Raw genomic sequence first — 20,666 nt, forward strand, 5'->3', positions numbered from 1 at the left:
GATGACAGGGTAGAGAGTTGAATATTTTCATCTTTGTTTTCATTCATATGTCCCTTTCATTAATGTTTTTGTGATCAAGCCATCCTTCCATCTGAATGTTGAGGACAAAGCAACAGCAAGTGCCTGTCAGAGAGGGGATGTTTTCAGTGGAAGAGAGGGATCTGAGCATATTCCCATCATGAATGGGCCAAATTTGACCTACCAAGTAACATATATGTTTATATGTTTTAGTGTTTGGATCTATTTTAGTGGTTATTATTATCACATTCTCTACAAAAGAAACAATTTTTTTCCTCATTATGTGTCTTCTCCCAGTTTAATGTTTCTTAATACTCTTCATTATGTTTTACATTTCTTGGCCCAACCCTAGTGTCTCTTTTATCTTTTTTCCTCTATCAAAGCAAAATTTGGTTTCTCTTCCATATTTCCACTCTCTCCTCCTTGGAACAGGGTGCTTTTTTGTTTACTTGGTTTACCTTCCTTGGTCACATTTCTCCCTTCTCTCCAGCCATTCTGTCCTTCCTATTTTTATCTCTTGACTTACTGTGAATTTCCTTCCCTTCCTTTCCCATCCCCACTCTCCTCATCTAGCTCTCCCAGCAGCACCTTTTGGAGCACAGGCGGTGCTGAATTACAACAGCCACAACCTGTTGTGCAGAAGACAATCACACACCAATGGCCAGACTTTGCTGTGCCACTACCTTGTGCTTCAATCACATTTTCTGCCACACACCCATTGTTTCTCTGCCATCTCCTGCCTATCCTCTTGTGCAAAACTGCACATGGTGAAATGGTTGCAGCTGTAAAAAGGTCTCCACTGCTCCAATCTGCGTGTCCTGGGGGCTGAGTCATTGACCACTGGAACACTGCCTTAAAATAATCAATAACCCTGAGTGACATGCCAGCCTCACGCTGGCCAACCAGGGATAACTTGGGGTATTTCCTCATTCTCCAAAGAGAAACAACTATTTGTTTAATAGAGGCCGTCACCCAAAAAACATTGCTGAGCCTCCCTTAGACTGCCACGCTCCAGGAGAGAGGAGCAGGAAAGCCTGAAGACGTCTGTGGGGAACTCTGGAGCCTGGAGGCTATCTTAGCCCTGTCTAGAAGGTAAGCAAAAGTATTTACACACTTTCCTTAGCATTAGAAAGCAAAACTTTCTGAAACCGTCGTTAAAAATTAGAAGCTTGCTCTTAGCTGCCTTGCTTGACAAAGCTGTAGAATATGCTTTTGTTTGGTGAAAGAGTAAAGCATTTTGAGTGCTTCTGGCAATGTAGAGTGTTTTCCTAAGCTGCAATAACACAGTCAGATTCTCTGATGTACACAGGTAGCAGAGCAGCATTGATTTTGGTGGTAGAGGCTCTTGCTAGATCTGGTCATGGGTTTTTAGGTATGTTCTCCCTGCAGTTTGAAGTAGCATTGAGATAGGTCAGAGAGAATGCCCTGTTCTTCCAGCCAAAGCAATGTCACGTTGCTTTGCACTGAATGAGAATCAGGCCCTCCAAAAATGTACAAAAGGTGCAGAAGAGGATTTATAACTCAACTACAAGACTTAGTTTTTGCAGAAGGAGGCCAAGCTGTGCCTGTGCTTGGTTCCTTCTCTCTGGGGTGGGGAAGTAGTTGAGGCTCAGCAAACACATGGAAAAGTTAAAGCTGGAATGAGATACGTCAGTGTAAAAAGTAACCTACACATTGGTTATTTTGAAAGATGGGTGAAATATCCAATATTCTTTTCATTTCCCTTCACTCCCTCTCCACTTCGTCTTTCACTTGCACATTGTTGGTCTGTTTAGATTTTTCTCTCTTTGATATGGCACTTTTTCAAAAGGCTTGCAAAATGCCTTACCGAATTTTGAGCACTATATAAACAATAGGTAATGACCATAAACAAAGAAGTATCTCTGTTAAAAATCTTCCCATCTGGAATAGTTTCATTCCAGTTAACTTGTTTTAAAGCTGGATTAAAAAGCAAAACATGATTGCAAAGTGCTCAGAAGACAAAGTGCATAAACACAGTGTTCTTCTTGAACTCATAGCAGCAGAGAATGACGCAAATTTTTTATTATAGAAATGCAGACTCAGAAGAAGTCTCTGGCAATCACCGCTACCTCACAGCAATATATGGCACCCTGTAAAGTCTTTCTGTTTTCACTCTCAATTACTGAGGTCTGAGGACATGCCTTACCTTCCCTCTTTGCTGTCTTCATTCTGTCAGGAAAGCTTGTTTTCGCCTGTGTCTGGCTTTCTCAAATGTCTTCTTATTATCTTTTACCTGGCCTTCTTTTTTGCTTGGAAACCCAGCCTTGACTGATTTCTCTCTAATTTCCTAGCCTGCTTAATACCTTCTCAACATGAACCTTTGTCATAAAACTTTCAGGATTGGCCAACATATATGACCAAATTGAGGGACATTTCACTGTTTGTTGCCTTGGTTATTATAAGAGCTATTTGCACTTAGCAAGCATAGACATCTGCACATGCTTGGCTATGGGTGTGTGTACTGAAATGGAGTGTGACCAGATCCTTTTCCTTCTCTTGCGTTTGGTAACTTGCTCATAGGAGAGCAAAGCCCTCTTTGTCTTAAACTGTCAGTTCTCTCTGAGGACAGAAACCCACAAATTGACATTTTGTATTTTCATGATATTTTATGTCTTTATGCATTTGAAAGCCATGAGCTGGAGTAAAGCTATGATAAAATATCATGAAGAAGCTGTGGGAAGTTTGTGCCATAAAGCTAATGGTCATGTGAAAGTTCAGTAATCTTTCCCTCAGTGGTCTGAAATTTCCAAGCTGACTTGGAGGAATATCTGTAGATCCACTTTGATAATGACCAGTCTTTGGCTGTAGATCACAGCTTGGGTGCAGTATGAGCTGAGATTGTAGACTTTGTTGAAGAGGGATCTAATAGCATCCTGCAACAAACTTGGGAGTGACAGAGGTAGTGGAGTCGTGCGAGAGGATTTAATGAGGAGTAACAGCCCTGTTTACAGCTTGGGAGATTCAGGTTGGACAGGAGAAAAGACTTTTTCACTAGGAGGTTGGGTCAGCCCTGCAACAGGTCACCCAAAGAGAGGTGGTGGCTCTATCTTTGGGGGTTTTCAAAGCTCAGCTACACGAAGCCATGGCTGACACAGTGACCTAGTGCTCGTGGTAGCCCTACTTTCAGCAGGAAGTTGGACTGGGAACCTACAGAGATCCCTTTCAATCAGTGCTTCATTTGTGTTGATTATTTGATTTTAAAAGAAGAACCTGAATGCTGTGAAATGCTAAGCTGCTGTTTTATATGTTATGGCAGATCTCTGAAAATGAGGTGGGATTGCTTTATGATCCATCCTTAACAAACAGCCACAGGATTAGACAGGTTTTTAGTTTTTCAAGTATTTTAGTGTGGGTGCCAAACAAGCCCATAAGCCACAGTCTTAGCTACACTTATCTGCAGAATAAGCATGTCACAGAAAACAGTAATGAACATTTCTCCAAACTTCTAACAGTGTATTTTTGACTAAAATAGAGGAAATGCAGCTCACAGTGAGTTTTCCCTCTTTGCCACAGAGCCAAGGGAGGGTTGAACATTTCTATGACGTTCTTGGAAGACATTTTCTGCTCTTCTAGACCTTCAGTGCAAGAGATTTCAAATCAGCTTCCCAAGACAGTGGTTGCAGACACCACTATGCATTCGCCTCCCCTTCCACTCAAGGCCTTAGCCCCACCAAGAAGACTGCCAGCCAGGGTGTCTTTTTCTGTGGGCATGGTTTTGTTAGTTATGTTCCCAGTGGGACAGACAATTGTCCAGTAACAATGAAAATGAAACTCTCTGTTATTTCATACCAACACAGGTTTAGTCCTAGAATTTTAAATAAAACCAATCAAACATTCCAGTTTTGAATAATTCAATTTTAAATAAAGTCTCTGGAGAGAACAGGGTCTGTAGAACAGGATTATCAGTGTAAGTTTTACCTAGAATGTTTCCTTCTTCAAAAACGATTCTTTCATTAAAGAAGAAATCTGCTGACATCCCTGCACTGAAGTAACTCAAACCTCTCTCTGTCTTTCCTGAGCAGAGAGCTGCCATGTGCACAGGGAAGTGTTCGAAGTGCATTGGGATCACCCTGTTCCCACTGGCAGTATGTGCCATAGTCTCCAACATTCTCCTGTACTTCCCCAATGGACAAGTTCTGCAGCTCAGCGAGATAACCGATCTGGTCTGGTATTTCCATGGTATTCTGGGAGCTGGGATACTGGTAAGAGAGGTGTCTCTTATGTTTCTTATGGGTTTTGTTCTGTTTTCTTTTAAATTCAGGGCCAAGAAAACCTCCATTAACAAAAAAAAGTCATAGAAATGTGTTTTGCATGAACATGTGAAGAGCTTGACTGGGAAGTTGAGTACATAACTGAGAAAATGCATTTAGAGGGAAAAAATGCCTAATTAAGGTATTCCTGAAATAGATAACAGGACTTCAAGACAGAAGGAACTACAAGGACTGACTGCTCAATGTGGAGGAGGGTTACGTGGATGTTAATTCCCCATGAGTCAAAGCAAAGCTGAGGTCCTAAGCTCAGCTGCAGGTCACTATTGTCTGCAGCCCCTCATTACTCTAACTGATTTTATGCACACATAATTCACAAAAACATTAAGGGCAAAACTGAAACATGTTTCAGTAGGTGTTAGTTCAAAACCTAGCCAACAATCCACAAATGTGGAGCTGTAAATGGTTTAAACCAGGAATGGTTCATATTCTCACACTCCCACCTACATCCATTTGTGTTTGATCTGGTTGGAATGTGCCTTCTATAACTATTTCTCCATTCCATATCTCAGGAAAGATCATTTTTATATAAATATCCATGGCTGCTGGAAGGGAACATGTTGGAGAATACTTATCTTTCTAGTTCATCAGAAAACCTGCTTCCCTTGTGCTCCTTCAATTATCTACCTAAATGCAGGTAAAAAGCTGAGCAAGTAACATGCATATGACCAGTACTGGCTGCTATAAAGCCTAGGCAGATGGTAAACTGGCTCAGAGATACCTGTATGCCAAAAAACCGTGAATGTTCAAGAATAATTCACTTAGAAAAAAAGCAAATCTCATTCACAGTCATGTTGTAATGCAGCTGCAGCTTAAGTCTATGGAAAACCTGTAGTGAATGTGGTTCAGACTCATATATCCCAAAGTAGAAACATGGTATAAGGTCATTCAAGAAACTGTTCTCCACCAGCAGCTTACCTGCATCTTCTTACAGCTACTGCTTGGGCCTGTTACTCATACTGAGCTTGAACGTAAGCATGAGTCTGTAACAGGAGGAAGTGGACATGAGAGACCTGGGGAAAATTCGTATCACTGCAAGCCCAGGAGTCATTGGCACTCAATGAAAGGAAAGGCAGATGTTACACTGGCTCATTGAAAACGAGGCCTCTTTTAAGGCTTCCACACAGAGTTGCCTGTGGCCAGCATCACATACATCAAAAATGAGAACAGCAAGTGAGAGGAGAGGAAAAATTTGCATTGACCTTCGAAACACACCATTAGGAATAATTATTGACCCGCATGCAATGCTGTTGAGTGTATAGGTGTTCCAGAAAACAGCATGAGAAATGCCCACGGGTGAAGAGAAGGGGAAAGAAAACATTATCATCAGCTCTGTTTTCCAGGTGCTGAAAGCATGGAGAAATGAGGATTGGCCTCTGGGCCTCCTAATGAGTTAAGCAAGGGGAATAATGTTCCATAATTGGAGTCTGGTCCATATCTTGGCTCTACAGTGAGGAAAAACGAGGCTGCAATACCCCATGCACTTGGCTTCCTCCCATAGGAAACTCAGGAAAGTCATGGCAGCAGGTTGCCTCCTCTTGGAGAATCTCCCTGCAATCAGGACACAGCCTCCATAGCCAGGACTGTGGGGGAAACTTCAGAACAGGCTAGCCTAGCTCTGTGAGCCAGAAAACCTGCCTCCACCCGGCAACTTCATCTGTAGACTAATACCTAGATAATCAGCACACTCTTCGGCTGAGCAGCCAGCTCCACCCTTTACTCCTCCTCTGCTGATTCTCTAATGGAAGTTATATGACGTGAAAACTCTGTTTCCTTATTTCAACTGTTTAATGTGTAAAGAGAGGCTCTATGTGTCATTGTAATGTCTTTCCTCCTGGAAAGCCTATGTGCAACACTGGGAAATGCCTGACCAAGCCATGGCTCATGCACAGCTCTTGTTTTACTGACAACAGCCAAATCTAGCAAATTCTCATTCCCATGTCAAAAGGCCAGTGTTTATAATCAGGCACTGCAAAAAAAGAAAGCTGCCAAGCAAACCCTTCATCCTGAGCCAGGCTAATAGATGACACAAAGGTGTTTGCAGCTTAGATGTGAAACCTCAAAAGAAAAAAAGAGCCCTGGAGGAAAGGGAGTGTTGGTTTGATGGGCAGAGGTATTAACTCTTCTGAGTGCCAGACAGTAGCATGCTGGGGCTGAGGCTGCCTTGGGGACCACTTGTGATCATTTAAGAGCTGACTTCTTTCCAGGAACAGGAACACCTTTTTAATCTCAATGCTCTGCTTCTTCAGGCTTCCAGCTGTGGTCCAGCCACCACTGCAAGTGCTGTAGGTTACCTCTGGGGTGTGCATAAAAGGCAACAGAGAATAAATCCTTTGAAAAATACTTAGGGGCCTGCAAATCTGAGCAGGTTTCACAACACTGTCCTACGCACTCTAACAGAGATAGTCACAATACACACATAAATTCCCTGGGCTTCATGCATCACAGACGTTCCACTCTTCCTGCCCTACATGAAAAAGTATCTCTCCAACATCTAGTCAGGCTGTTTTTACAGTTTTTACCTTTTTTGTTTGTTTGTTTGTTTGTGGTTCTCCTTCATTCATTAACTTTATGGGGACCATTTCCTACTTTCTCAAATACTTTCTTGTGCTGCTCTTTGACATACCTTAACTAGCACTGGTAGGCAGAGACAAGGCAGTAGGAGTACACTGGTTGCACAGCTAGAACCACAAGAGCTTTCTTGCCCTATAGCTACCAAAGTAAAATCAACTTTTCCTATCTCCAGAGTGGCTCTGTAAGGTGGCATTACATCCTGAGACAGAGATGGTTACTGACTTCATTGTATCGGTCCAACTCCATCTGACCATTACCATGGAGAAAGCTGATGTGAACTGAAAGTTCTGTGTTGAGTGAAGTCCATTAAGGTTTAAACTGACATAAATCTTAGTCCAGTTACGCATATTTTCTGGTCAGAAATTCCATTTTCTCAAAATTGACACTTTTTTTTTTTTACAAAAAAAACCCCAGCAGTGCCTTGATGAAAAGAAAGAGTATAGCTTCAGCAACCTGAATTAATGTGCCAACAACTTGCCAGAAGCTCTGGCTGTAATCCCACACTTATTTCTGAGTAACTCTAACATTTAAGCAGGTATAACTCACAGAGAAGAGACAGAGGTGGTTTGCATTTGAGGAACATGATGCCCCAGCTCTTACAATTTAAAAACCATCCCAGCAGAAGTGCTACACACCAACTCCATTTGTGCTTTTCTCACAGGTTATTTTGCCAGCATTCATGATGCTGGGAGCAGGAGGAGCAGGATGTTGCGCTAACAGATGTGGGGTAAGTGGATATTTATGTATTGAAATGGCACTACAGAGTTTGCATGTTAGCTCCTAAATGGCTGCTCATCAGGTGGAAATGTGCAGTGACAAACCATCACACCACCATCAAGAGCCATGTCAGGGAAATGCAGAAGAGGAGCTTGATCTACAGCCCTTGGGCTGGGGCTGAGGGCTCAGTTAGCCAACAAGAATGTTATGATATTGCAGCTGCTGATATGAAGGACATTAGGCAGGGCCAATGCTGGAGCATTTAGGCACAATGTTTAGGGTAGAGGGGTACTATATCACATAAAGTCACATGTGGCTCCAGCTTCCCCTGCTCATGGCAATCCCAAAGACTGAGACAGCTGCCTGTTCCTTCTGCTTCCACCAGGTCTTGTTTCTTCCATACCCTTCCATGGCAATTTGCTTTTCCTTAAGTTCCTGCTTTCATCTGCAGGGGTAGATATGTCACCTATTTACAGGTCTGTGCTGAATGCCTGAGCTGCTGCATCTGGCACTAAGGAGCCAGCACTGCCTCCTGCAGCTTTGACCAGTAGTGTGCATTTGCCAAATGTTATACACAGGAAACCTGCAAATGCAATTTAAGCTCTGTCATCTAAAGAAAGGTCAGTGTGACTTTTTTCCTTGACAATTAAGAATATTATAAAGCAACATGTTATACAGGCATCTCCATTAATCCTCAAGACCTGGGCACAGACTTCTGTTGGCTATCTATTGGCAAGAATAAACTGACTTAGAATTGGTTTTAGTCTGCATCCTTCCTAGAAGCAGCCTCAAATGAGAGATTCCATGCAATAATGCATGTATCTTCTGTACTCTTCAATGAATATTTAGTTTGATCCATGAGAAGACCTTTACCTCTTCAAGATGCTTTACTTAAGCTAATTCATTTCTCATAATATTAAAATAGCATTCTTCACTGGGATGTAAGCAGGTGTATCCCAAGGGACTTGCCATTACATTGATTTTACCAAATGTCACAAGCACAGACAGGATACTAATGATGTCCAAGCAGGCCAGTTGCAGAGCTAGGATGTGAGCCTGAGCACCCTGAACCCAACAACTGAGCCAGCTGCTTCTCATGATTTTGAGTGATGTAGAAAGCAATGGTGCAAAACAGCCATACTGTGGTAGTTCTCCCACTCTGCTGAATGTAGTGAGTCACTAGGGGAAATCCAGCTGAACTGGGCTGAGTTCATATGTCTCAGGTGTCCCTTCTCCACCCTTCATCCCAGCACTAAATACTACAGAGCAAAGAGTCAAACTTCCCCAAACTGGCTGGGTTCACTCCCCAGTTCAACAATAAAAGGTGGCAGCACAGTGTCATCCAGCAGCCCACATCCATAGATCCCCCACAATCCTCCATTCCCCTCTACCACCCCTTCACAGTCAGCCATTCCAAGCAGCAATACATGAATGCCAGATATAGTCTGCACCTTCCCTGATTGGCTACCTATAAGCTGCCTCTCCTCTTCTTGGTTTGCTCTTATGGAGGAATACAATGGATGTTGAGAAAGTAGTTTGATTATGCACAATGATTATTTCATAGAATTGGGAGACTCACTGAATAATAAGGTTGGAAAAGATTTCCAAGGTCATTCAATCCAACCTTCAAATGAATACCATCATACCCACTGTAACACAAAGTGGTAAATATTTATAAAAAGACAACTAGCTGCTGGCCAGGTGATGAAGCTACCCAAACCAAACTAGGAAATAGGCTTGGTGAGGACAGTATATCAAGTAAAATGCTATTTTCCAGGACTGTGGTAATCACATATCTCTGTAAAGGGGACAATTTGAAGGTCCATACCCTATGTTTTAAACAGAATGTGGGTCAAAGGAAAGATGAGATGGGGACATAAGCAAAAAGTGAGTGGCTATGAATGGTACTAAAAACAACAGTTTCCCCAACACAGCTCCTGGAAAAGAATGATTTCCAAGCCTGCAAAAAGAGGTGAGTATTGCAGGGAGATCTGAAGGCCAATGATGTGCTTCTTCAAGAGAAGGAGCCTCAGGAAAAATTTGCTTTGGGCATAGTGGGAGAAAATGTAGAGACATCCATAGCAGAGTTACTTATCCTGAACCTATGGGCTGTATATCCAAGGCAGGGGATGGTGTGAAGGTCTGGAGAGCAGAGAAGCCCTGGGATTGATTCAAACATGCATAATGGCAGCAACTTCCCACAGTGTCAGAACTCCTTGTGAGGTAGGTCTGGGTGGACCTGATAAGGGGTCCCCAGGTCTTGTCCACCAGTTTCCACCTACTGGCAGGGAAGTAGTCCTTACTGGAGCTACTCAGGAACCTCTGTAATCCAAAGGCTAGATTGGGCACCCTTCTGCTTTGGAGATCTCAGGTATAAAATGACAGTCTGCACTGAATACTCAATATTGCTTTTCAAAGGAAAAAAAAAAGTTAAAGCACTATTACTGATCAGAGTTATTATTCTATCAGAACATAACATTTTTCCTCAGGGAAGGCACTCCATCCTATTGTAATACTCCAGTATTTCTCCGTAAGCCTTCCTTTAGAGTTACCAGTAGAACAAAAGCAGCCATTTCCAGAAAAAGAAACCTAGATAAGCAAAGATAACTGGATAACCAGACAGAATAATAATTGCAGGAAAAAAAAAAAGAAAAAAACCAACAAACCCCAAACAACAACAACAAAAACAAACAAACAAAACAAAACAAGTAAGAAATAAATGTGCATGAAGCAAGAACCAGGGCAATTAAGAGCAGCTCAAGCTGGGACAGGAGGAACTTGGTAACTTCACCAAAGCAGCTGATGCAAATTCTCAGAGAATGAATGCTAAAATCTTCATCAGCTTACCAGGGACAATCCAATTGTGTGAAGAATAAAGCAGGAGGAACATTAAAAAAAAATAAGCAAAATGAACAGCAAAAGCTTTGCAAGAGATAGAGAATAGGCCAACACCATGAAAAACTAATTAAATAGTTTCAACAAACTTCAGCATCCCAGCTTGCATCTTGTCTTGGAGCCAAGGAAACAAACAAGGAAATAAAAATGTCAATGTAAAGTACAACTAGGGAAAATGCTGAAAGTTTGAGATGATGAAATAGTTAATAAAATTCACAGATTTCCCCAGATTATGAGGCAAGCCTCCAGAAAAGTATTCAGAACAACAGATATAATAGGGAAATGCCACTGCATGTCTAGAAATGCCGAGGAGAGTCAATCTAACAGCTGCAGCAACTTCAGACTCTCCTTTCAGTGACAAGTAAAGACTTTGTCTCCATGATCTGGTACACAGTAAGGGAAATAGTTGGGATGAGGCCAGTCATATCTCAACAGATTTCAGATGAGAAAATCATGTGAAAGAGAACAGTCATCAAAGATAGCACTGACGAGTACTACTAGTACTAACTACTATTGTAAAACACAGCATAGGAAAAGACCATTTGACATTTTCTGTAGTAATTATGTTTGGGATGCCCCATACTGCTATATTGTGCTAAAAAAATTTGTTAGCATTATTAAGTTTCTTCAACCAGAAAGCACAGTTGAAGGAAATGAGAAAACAAGTAGAGAGAAGTGATTCAACATAGGTAGGAGTTTCAAACAGAGTATCAGTCACTCACCTTCACCACAAGGCATGGTTGGTGATCTTATTATGAGAGGCAGTGCATCAGCTACAATCCAGACACTCCTTTGGTCTGGGACAATACACTACCTACATTTTGCTGACAATGAAGCTGTGCTAAATGCCAACTCAGCCAACATGCAGATAAAGACAAAAAAATCATACCCAGCTGTTGTAAAAAAAAAAGGCATTAATCAGTTATGATGAAATAAATCCCATGAGAAATCCCAGCAGCTTCTAATTCAAGGGTTGCTTTAGAGGCATGACACACAAAATGAGTCAATTCATACACCAGCATCATGCAAGGTTCTACCAAAAGCAGTAGTGTCATCAGCTGCCAAGTTGGAAACTGCATTCACCAGCATATTTAGACACTGAATAGTTTCTTCAAGACTATGTCACAAATCTCCACCATGGATGGTACTTTCATTTGACTCTGTAATGCAGAGGTCTGTAGAGCAACTGGTCTTAGGAGATGGTTTCTACATGTCTTGTGGACTGTTATGTTACCCTGGTATTTACTGGCAACAGGGAAATGAGACCTGAGGTATTTTTGGCTTTAAACCCAAGTCATGGATGAAAGTATTTCCTATGTGCTTCCTCAGCCATGTCTCTGCCCTGACTCCAAGACATGCCTGCTGCCTTGTCCATACTTCAGGTCTTCTCCTGGCTCTACTAGTTTGCTCCAGAGCTTTTCCTCCTTCTTGGCAGTGTTGTGAACAACCACAAGCACTGGATCTCAGCTAGACTAACTGGAAACCTGTCCCAGATACAACACCAGTAGCATCCTCCTGGTATTCTTGTTTCTTTATACAAGCAGCAACCAGATACGTGCCATGCATTAACAGAAAATTGCCCCCAGATGGAGTAAAGGTAAGGATTCTGTGGGAGTGGCTGATGTAAAACATACAGGTGCATTACATACAATTCAGTCACCACTGGTTCCTTGCCACACACAGCACAATTAGTTTACTTAACACAAACAGTGGTAAGCACGTGTCATAGTGCTGCAAAATGAAGGAAAGCAGCAACAAAAACGGCTTTTTTACATTCCGTCAATTAGCAAAACAAAAGCATCTTCTGTTACTTTCATACCTGGTTTGGTCGATGCTTGCTAGTTTCTGTTGGTGCAAGGACCAAGAGAGGTGAAGACTTGGAAATGCCGAGGCACATGATACAGAAAACATAAAGTCAGGACTGACTTCTTATTGGCTTTTGAAAAAAGACTCATCAGAATTTTCATAATTGATAGTTCGAGTATAAAGCTCTGAATAAGTAAAGCTCTGGACTTGCCCACTTTAAAAAGTAACACAAGTAAAACCTGAAGTCCTTTAACATCTGGGATAGCTGTAACAGTCAGAAAAAGTCAGCTGTTTTTTATTCCCACAAATTTAATAGTAATAGTAGAAGTGGTAGTAGTAGTAGTTTCAACAAATAGTAAGAAACAAATAGAGACTTTTTTCCAATTCAGTGTAAGCTCTCTATCACTTGAAAAGGGGGGATTTACTCAACCCTTAGTATGGCAACATTTTCTCAGCCCTTAGTGATTTCTTTGTCTGGCAGTGCCCTGGGGAAGCTGAAACCCTTATACCTGACTGGTCTGTCAGTGTTCCATAAGTGGATCTTTCACTGAACAAATTCACTGAATCAGAGGGTAATTCAACTGCCCTTTTCAGGGTGGCTAAGCCAATGGTGGGGAGACCTCTTGGTGGGTCTTCCCAATGTGTTATCCACTGCCAGAAACTGCTCACAGCTGTAAAGGGTTCACTCAAACAGTTTACAGAGTAATACTCTTTATTAATACAAATTGTGACAGGTCCATAAGGTTCAAGGGTTGCTGGTGACAGCATCAAAAATGTGTTTAAAGCAATATACTGTACTATCAAGCAAGCTCTAATCCTAATAGCAATATTACTGTAAAACAGGCTCTAATCCTAATAGCAATTTTTAACATGCATCAAGTATGATTCTTACCCAGCAGGCATACCTATGGGGGGGGGGGGGGAAGACAGGGTCAGCCCATCAACTGATTCTAGCAGTTTTGGTGGAGTCTTCCTTATTTTTCCCCCATTCTCAACTTACTTTTATATTATTTCTTTATATTTAGATGGTGTTTGAGTCACTTTAGTCATAAATACTTTTATATCTTATTGGTGTAAAATTCTCTCACTTCACATGCCTAATGGAGGTGGTCACATCTTGGCATCCAAGGAGAGGGATTTCCACATAGTTTTTGGCTCAGCAGCAGAACACCATCTATCTCTCCTGGTTGAGAGTGCTATATGGTCTTATGAACTACAAAGTACCACCATGTTCCCCTCCCTGCAGGGATTTCTACAGAGGGAGACCATAGTGACTCCACTCTGCTCCACACTCCGTTCCATCCCCCATGGCAGGCACTTACTGTCGTATGGGGAGTCTTTGTGGAGCATATCAACTGCATTCCATACAGGGAGTAGCAGCTGCATTTTAACCTGTAATTCTCAGCCTGCTCTAAGTTTTTAACCCAAGCCATCTTCCCACACTCTCCATGCTACTCAAACCCCTGTGCATACAATGTTGAAGGTCTTTTCCCTTTCAGATGCTGCTGTCAGTGATCCTGGCTGTGCTGGGATTCGCAGGAGGAGCATATTGTGTGATCATCTCCTCACTGGGGCTGATTGGGGGCCCTCTGTGTGACACAGGTGATGGAGAATACATCTACCCTTTCAGGAATGACACTCTGGAGTGAGTATGGCTTACAGGCTCCTCCAACTTTGCTTCCCCTGACCCCTTCCCCATCCTTTTATTGCTAACTTGGATTTTTCCAAAATGAACTGATGGTGCACCTTGTGTACACCTCAACTCATATTTCCCTGAAGAGCATGTTCCAGCTGGTCATCTCTTTGACCAAGGAATCATCCTTGGGTAAACTGCCTGAGTTTCTTCTGTTGTGCTTGTCACAGGCCCCTTGTGCAATTTGAACCATGCTTTCAAAATGCTGGTGAGCTGTGACTCCCACCAGAGTCAAAAGGAAATGTTTGATTACTTTGCCACATTAATCTGTTAAACCATCAAGAACTGAGCCTGCTCTACTTACCTCTGAAAAGCAAAGAAATAACCTTCTCTGAATCTTTAAAGTTAACCTTGGCAGTCATGCTCTTCAAGCCAGAGCTAGAGATAGTAAAAGGACTGGGCAGGAATGGAGGATATGAAGACATCTTAAAACCATTACAGTACCTTTCTCTTTAATTATTAACACAAAATGACTAGTTGATAATTACCACAATTTTGCCACAAAACAAAGAGGAGATTCTTGTGCATGCAAGAAAGTACAGATGTGGCTCTCTTCCCTGGATATCAATTGCATCTCCACAAAGGGAATTCTGAAAAGAATCACTAGCTTTTACCAATTAGTAGAATTTGAAACTCACTTTGTGCAATCAAGTTCAAAAATGGTAATGCCAGAAAACACAGAAAGTGTGTGAAGTTTTTATTTTCTAATACCTCACCAATGGTTTTTCTCTAACACAGAGACAATTACTTGTTCAACCAGACAACATGGAGTATTTGCAAAGAACCTGAAAACATCATCCTTTGGAATATTGTCCTTTTCTCTATTCTACTGGCCATCGGTGTGATTGAAGCTATTCTTTGTTTTATTCAAGTCATCAATGGACTTACTGGCTTCATATGTGGCACATGTATGAGGAGAAGAAAGGTTGGTATGCAGTAAAAGATATGAGTGATTTACATTCTTAATAGTTTTGTTTTTCAGGCTGTGTAATAGTACATGAGCTGAGAGATATACACAGCCCCTGAACAAGCTCCTCCAGGGGGCTTAAGCAGTACAGATTTTATTTGTACACATGCTTTCTCCATCACACTGTAGTCAGATATCTGGTTCTCAGATATTTCTAAACAGAGTGGTATGACGTAGTGACATACTCACTTACACGGTTGTGTTCCTATTCAAGAAGAATTTTGATAAAGTGCAATGACCATCCCTGTAAGTGAGAGACAAAAAGCAGAGACGTTTTAAATTGGTCAACAGCAGTAAAATTGTTATTTTACAAAATGGAAGAAAACCTCTTTCAAGTTTCATTTATCACTACTGGTTCCTTTACATTGTTTATTTTCATTGTACAAGATACTTGCAGTAAGCCTGATATCCCCCTGGAACATTAATTAATCATCTTTCATTCATTGCCTTTCAGACAAATATTTCTGGAATGTGAATGACCTTCAAGGAATGCCAGGACAAGCCCAAGCTGCCGATTAACATACAATAATGATAGTGCACTGTACTGTATTTCTGGGAGGACAACAAAGAAAACCCAAAATGTTCAGGAGTTTCATGGGGCAAAATGAATTTTTTATAAAAGAAGTTAGGGTGGAAAAGGGCTAGGTCATTTTGATCTGAGATTCCACATTTTCACCTCTGTAAATATTCCTGCTAAACCTCAGGGACTGGCAAAAACATCCATCTCTCTGGTCCTGACTACTGCACTTGCATATAAAGCACAGCAGCCCTCAGATAAAAGATCATCACTTGCCCTCTCATGTATGTGAGAAATTGAACTGGTTTTAATGTGTAAATTTGTCAACTGCATGAAGCAGGTGCTCTCTGGCTGATGTAAATAACCTCCTGTCTTCCCCAAATCCCGCTCTGAGCTCACCTGTCTGTTCCTATTAACTTGTTATCTGGGCACTCACACATTCGAACTAGGATGAGCAGGGACTATACCAAGCACTGTTTGAGACACTGCAGAGGCAGATGAAGAAAACAGTTTTCAGCCACCCTCGAGCCAAATCTGCTTGTGCTATTTGGTAGCTTGCTGTCAGTTTGACAAAGTCCAGTGCACTTCCAAATCAGTTCTCCAGGAGCATCTGAGAGTTGTGGAAGCCTTTGAGGTGCATTTGGCTCAATACAAATGGTAGAATTTGGAAAAAGAGTTCAGAAACATCTGGTTTAACAAAAGGGTGGAGAACCTCTCAACCAATTTTGCCCTCATGAGACTATGTAGGAATTTCATTAACTTCCACAAAGATCTGTAGGGCTGTTCTAGAACAGATCACATGGCCAAAGCAATGAAGTAGCCAAAGATAACCAAAGATAAAGGTAGTAATTATGTGCAGTTCCATAATAAACAAACGATGAAACTGAAGGCAACAAATTGTATCAGTTTTAATGTTATAGCAACAGTAATCCCAACCAGGAACTGCGTAATTCCCCATAATCCAAAGTCAACCCCTTGATCTTGAGCTAAAATCCATGACTGGGAAATTTTAGAAAATCTGTCATTTCTTTGACATCCTCAAAGGTTAATTCTTGGGCATGGACTGCGTTCCCTCAGTCAGCCCGTAAAATAATTTTTACCCATGCTGAATATATGTATGGAGCTATGAAATCCTGAATGTATTTAAAGTATTTGGAGCCTATTTTTCAAAGAGAGACATTTGTATTTTCTCAGCCATAGTTGTTTATATTTCTGAGTTGTAGCATGGGAGCAAGCTATTTGATCACAGTGATTGCAGACACTGTTTGTGCTGTCTTCTAATGTAGCACACAAAATGCTTTATATAAATGTTTCTTTATACAAAATAGGGAAGAAAATGCCAGTTGCCTGAATGAGAAGTATATGTGCTGTTTTACCCCTAGAAGCAGCAAATCTGACCCATAAAATTTAAAAGCACCTTCTGTAAATAAAAGCTTGAGAGGTGTCGAAGTTTGCAATCATCTGTAGGTGCATCCAAGTCTGCTACGTGGCTTAAAAAGCTTGTGTTCATTGTCAGTAGTGAAGCCTGGACAGTGCTACTACATAAAAGAGACATCAAACCAGGAAAAGAGTCAAAGAGACAGCTAGAAGTATTCACATGTAGTCAGGTGGAGGGAGACTCCTTCTCCAGCTGAGGGGCTCTATGAAGTTGTCCCTGCCCTCACCTCTTTAGCATTGACTCCCTTACTATTACCTCTCTGATAAAGCCAATTTGGGCTGTGCCAGCACCAGGAGAGGGAAAGATACCCATTGGCACACCTCCAGCACAGAAAAGTAAGAGCACTGTACTGCTGCCATCTGCCTGTTCCAAACTGTCTTGCCCTGGGGATGTTTAGTGTCATGTCTGTGTGCTCCTGGATACACCCTCTGTCCTGCCAACTGTGTGATCACTGGCCTCACTGATATGTGTAAATATTAAATATTGTTCTTCTGAAGTTATTTTCTGGCTTGGTTTGTGTGACCTAAAGGTCTTGTGACTTCAAAGTACCTCCAGTAGGAGAGGAAATGGAGTAACACAAAAAGCAGAGTTAAATTGTCTAACTGGAACGATCGAGAAGTCTTTTCTAGAGTAGTCATCAAGATACGTAGTCCATGGAGACGGGAAACCTTCCCCCAGCCCGTTCTGAAAGAGATGCCTAAGGCAGCTGAGAGGCATCATCTCTCTGAGCAAGGTTCGGTTGTCCACCATGCACAGGAGCTTCTGCTGCCATTTGAAGTCCAGCCAAGCATCCTGCTCAACCTCCAGATGTCACTCCAGGTGGCAAGGGTCTCTCACATGTCCTCTATCACACCTGAGAGCCACACACAGATGTCTAGAGACCAAAGTATCTCAGATCACACAAAGGTGAGGGTAACCAAAGCAAACACCTGTCTCTGTGCTAAAAATTCATTTAAGCAAGATACCTAAGGGAGTTAAAATTAGATAAAATAATTTCAGCTCATGGTTTTTTTTGGATTTCCCAAATCACATTTTATGTGAGTCAAAGCCTGACCTCTCAAAAGTGTCATCAGAGCCTTCTCCAGGAGTTGCCCAGCACATTGCAACAGGGGCAGTTCCTCAGGCTGATCATTGCAGGGAGATCTGCAAACCCAAGCTCTTCTGGTGGGCAAAGCTTCAAAAGAAAATATCTACATAATACTAAATATAATAACAACTTTAATTTGAACAGAGCATTGGCTTGACTAAAGATAAGATATCGTGCTTCAGAATTGGGATTGCTATCGATTTTAAGTTGTTGAGGGTTTTTTTCCCAAAATGGAAAGATTTATTTCAGAAAAATCTCCTAACAAAAGGAAAGAGGAATTCTGTCCCTGAAATGTTTTATGTATCATACAGATGAAGAATTCAGTAAAAATAAGGAACTCATAATATTCTTCTATACCTCTTTTTATTAATCTTCTTCCTCTCTATCTATCTATTAATCTGTCTTCTCTGTATCTATGACCCTTAAATAATTAATGGTCAAAAACTTACAGAGGCATAATGGAAAAAATGTTTAACTTTGATATTTGTTTTTCACTGTGGAGTCTCACTACACAGGCTCTTACAGAAGGACTAAAAATATGTTATTTTCTCATCAAATTATCCCTCTGTCTTCTACATTTGAAACTCAAGCAGATCAGCCACTTGCGAATCAGTGTTGATTGGAAAAGCATTCCTAGGACTGACATGGGATTGGAATAAAACTTTAGACCAAGGACATCATCTGAAAATCTCAACACCCTCACAGTAAAGAATTTCTTCATAATGTCTAATCTAAGCCCACCTTCTTTCAGTTGAAAGCCCTTATCCCTTGTCCTATCATTACAGGCCCTTGTAAAAAGACCCCCCTCAGCTTTCTTGCAGACCCTTCAGGTACTGGAAGGAACTTGGATCCCCCAATTAAGTGCTCAGAACCATTGGAGATACACCAGAATATCCTGCTGTTCCAGAAGGGCATGTGTCTCCTACAGGGACTGTCCAGCATCAGTTGGCCCATGTGGACATCTCAGAGGATATAGAGCATCTTCAGTGATACCAGCCATCTCTATGTGAGCATCCAAATCAAGCTCTGAATCATCTAATGCATACAGTTGACACCACTCTTACAAGCAGCCCTGAGTTCAGCAGTCTGAGACCTGCCCTCACCCTGTCCTGCCTCATGAGACCTTAAACAGGTCAGTAAATAACCTCCTAAAATTTCCTATTTCTCCCAGTGGGTCACTCAGGGAGCTTGAAGGGAGCAGCACAGCAGCTGGCACCCAAGGCTGCAGACTGCCACCACGAGCAGTTAGGTGAAACCCACCTCAAAAATCTCTTCATTGATGAGATTCCTTCTTTTTTTCTCATTAAAATAGATGTATTATCTGAGAGTCATTTAGTGACAAAAGAATACAACAGATTCAGCAAGGAACTGGTCTTCTTGGTATAAGCTTGTACTTTTACAATCCTTTCATGCACTATATACCATCAAAACCACTTCAGATTCAGATAAACTACCTTACACATTCTTTTTCTCTAAGTCTTCTTAATCCCATCATGTAATGCTTTCAGTTATGCTTTGTCCTACATCTGCCCTTCACCCCTCTGGGCCTTTAAACTAAGTTTTCTTAGAGAATGTTATGCCTATCGCTTCACCTCTGCCTGACTCCCCAAGAGATGAAAAAGTGCAGAGTCAGTCCAGACATTCTCTGCAGATGTCAAAGAACAAATTCAAATCTTGCTTTGGACATGTTGAATTTAGTTGACCCCACATGAAGGGTGCAATGTCAGGCATGTCCTCCCAGGAGTGTCTGACTGCAGAGCAGGCTAAGCCATGTCTGAGTTCACCTTCAGCCACGTGCACATTCAGCCCTGTCCTGTGACTGCCTAGGAAATATGCTGTAAAACATTTGCTCCTAGAAAAAAATTTCAGCATGTGTCTGTGCGTAAACAGTGTTTTAAAAGTTTTTAAAACATCCATTTTGATAAAGGAAAGCAAACCAGAGAAACTGATGGCTCCATTGCTACCAACAGCTGCAGTTTCTAGGACCTTGTAGCAGGTTAATTTAAGGTGGAAGGGAGTGTTTCTAATTACCACACAGAAAAATGTACTTTTAAAATGCTCAGTGTCCCTTTTTGCACTTAGGTAATTGAGTCAATGTTAAAAACCATTACTCAGTTAAAATAGTATTTGATTATAAATATAAGGCAGGATTTATCCTAAGGCAGGATAAATAATCAGCTGGTGGTCAAGGTTTTTCATCTCTTTTAATTTTTGCTTCTTTCTAAACACTTCTGATAGAGTCTTTCAAACAGACCACTGCCTATCTTATCCAAACCCTTATTTCCCCATGTACAGAAAGGTATCACAGGAATCATGTAGTTTCTGCACTTTTCTCTACTTCTCACAGCCATCACCCATGTGAATGTGTATTCCTACCATATCCTGCCCATGAGACATTCTTAGCCTGTGCCACTGCCATTTCCATGCACAGCTACTCCAGGATGTCTGCAAGAGATGGCACAAAAGCTTTCTAAATGTTTTGCCTTTTACTCAGAGTGCATCTCTGAAGAAGGAATCTGTGATTTCCCCATGGAAAGGAGCTACCCACTGCACAGATGAATGCAGGTATCCAGGAAAGCCTTACATGTGCCCTAAACAGGGCATTTTTTACATAGAATTGGTTATAAAGAACCATAGTTGACAGATAATGGCTTGCACAACAACT

At 41.5% G+C, this 20,666-nt stretch overlaps 1 protein-coding gene across 1 annotated transcript; it reads left to right on the forward strand.

The window, feature by feature from the left end:
• Positions 1-997: 997 nt before the first annotated feature.
• LOC139672113 (transmembrane 4 L6 family member 1-like) lies at positions 998-17,404 on the forward strand. Its single transcript, XM_071555666.1, has 6 exons — positions 998-1,110; positions 4,062-4,241; positions 7,543-7,608; positions 13,799-13,944; positions 14,731-14,917; positions 15,414-17,404. Exons 2-6 carry the CDS (start codon positions 4,071-4,073, stop codon positions 15,432-15,434), a joined length of 591 nt encoding a protein of 196 aa, XP_071411767.1. The 5' UTR covers positions 998-1,110; positions 4,062-4,070; the 3' UTR covers positions 15,435-17,404.
• The last annotated feature ends 3,262 nt before the right edge of the window (positions 17,405-20,666 follow it).

The sequence above is a fragment of the Pithys albifrons genome, chromosome 1 (genome assembly GCF_047495875.1).
Source record: "Pithys albifrons albifrons isolate INPA30051 chromosome 1, PitAlb_v1, whole genome shotgun sequence".
NCBI lineage: Eukaryota > Metazoa > Chordata > Aves > Passeriformes > Thamnophilidae > Pithys > Pithys albifrons.

What these genes read in the sequence shown, in the direction of transcription:
- LOC139672113 (XM_071555666.1), top strand. Translation starts at nt 4,071, where the DNA reads ATGTGCACAGGGAAGTGTTCGAAGTGCATTGGGATCACCCTGTTCCCA. An exon ending in TTCAGGAATGACACTCTGGA is followed by an intron (nt 13,945 to 14,730) that starts GTGAGTATGGCT and finishes TCTCTAACACAG; the next exon opens with AGACAATTACTTGTTCAACC. An exon ending in CATGTATGAGGAGAAGAAAG is followed by an intron (nt 14,918 to 15,413) that starts GTTGGTATGCAG and finishes ATTGCCTTTCAG; the next exon opens with ACAAATATTTCTGGAATGTG.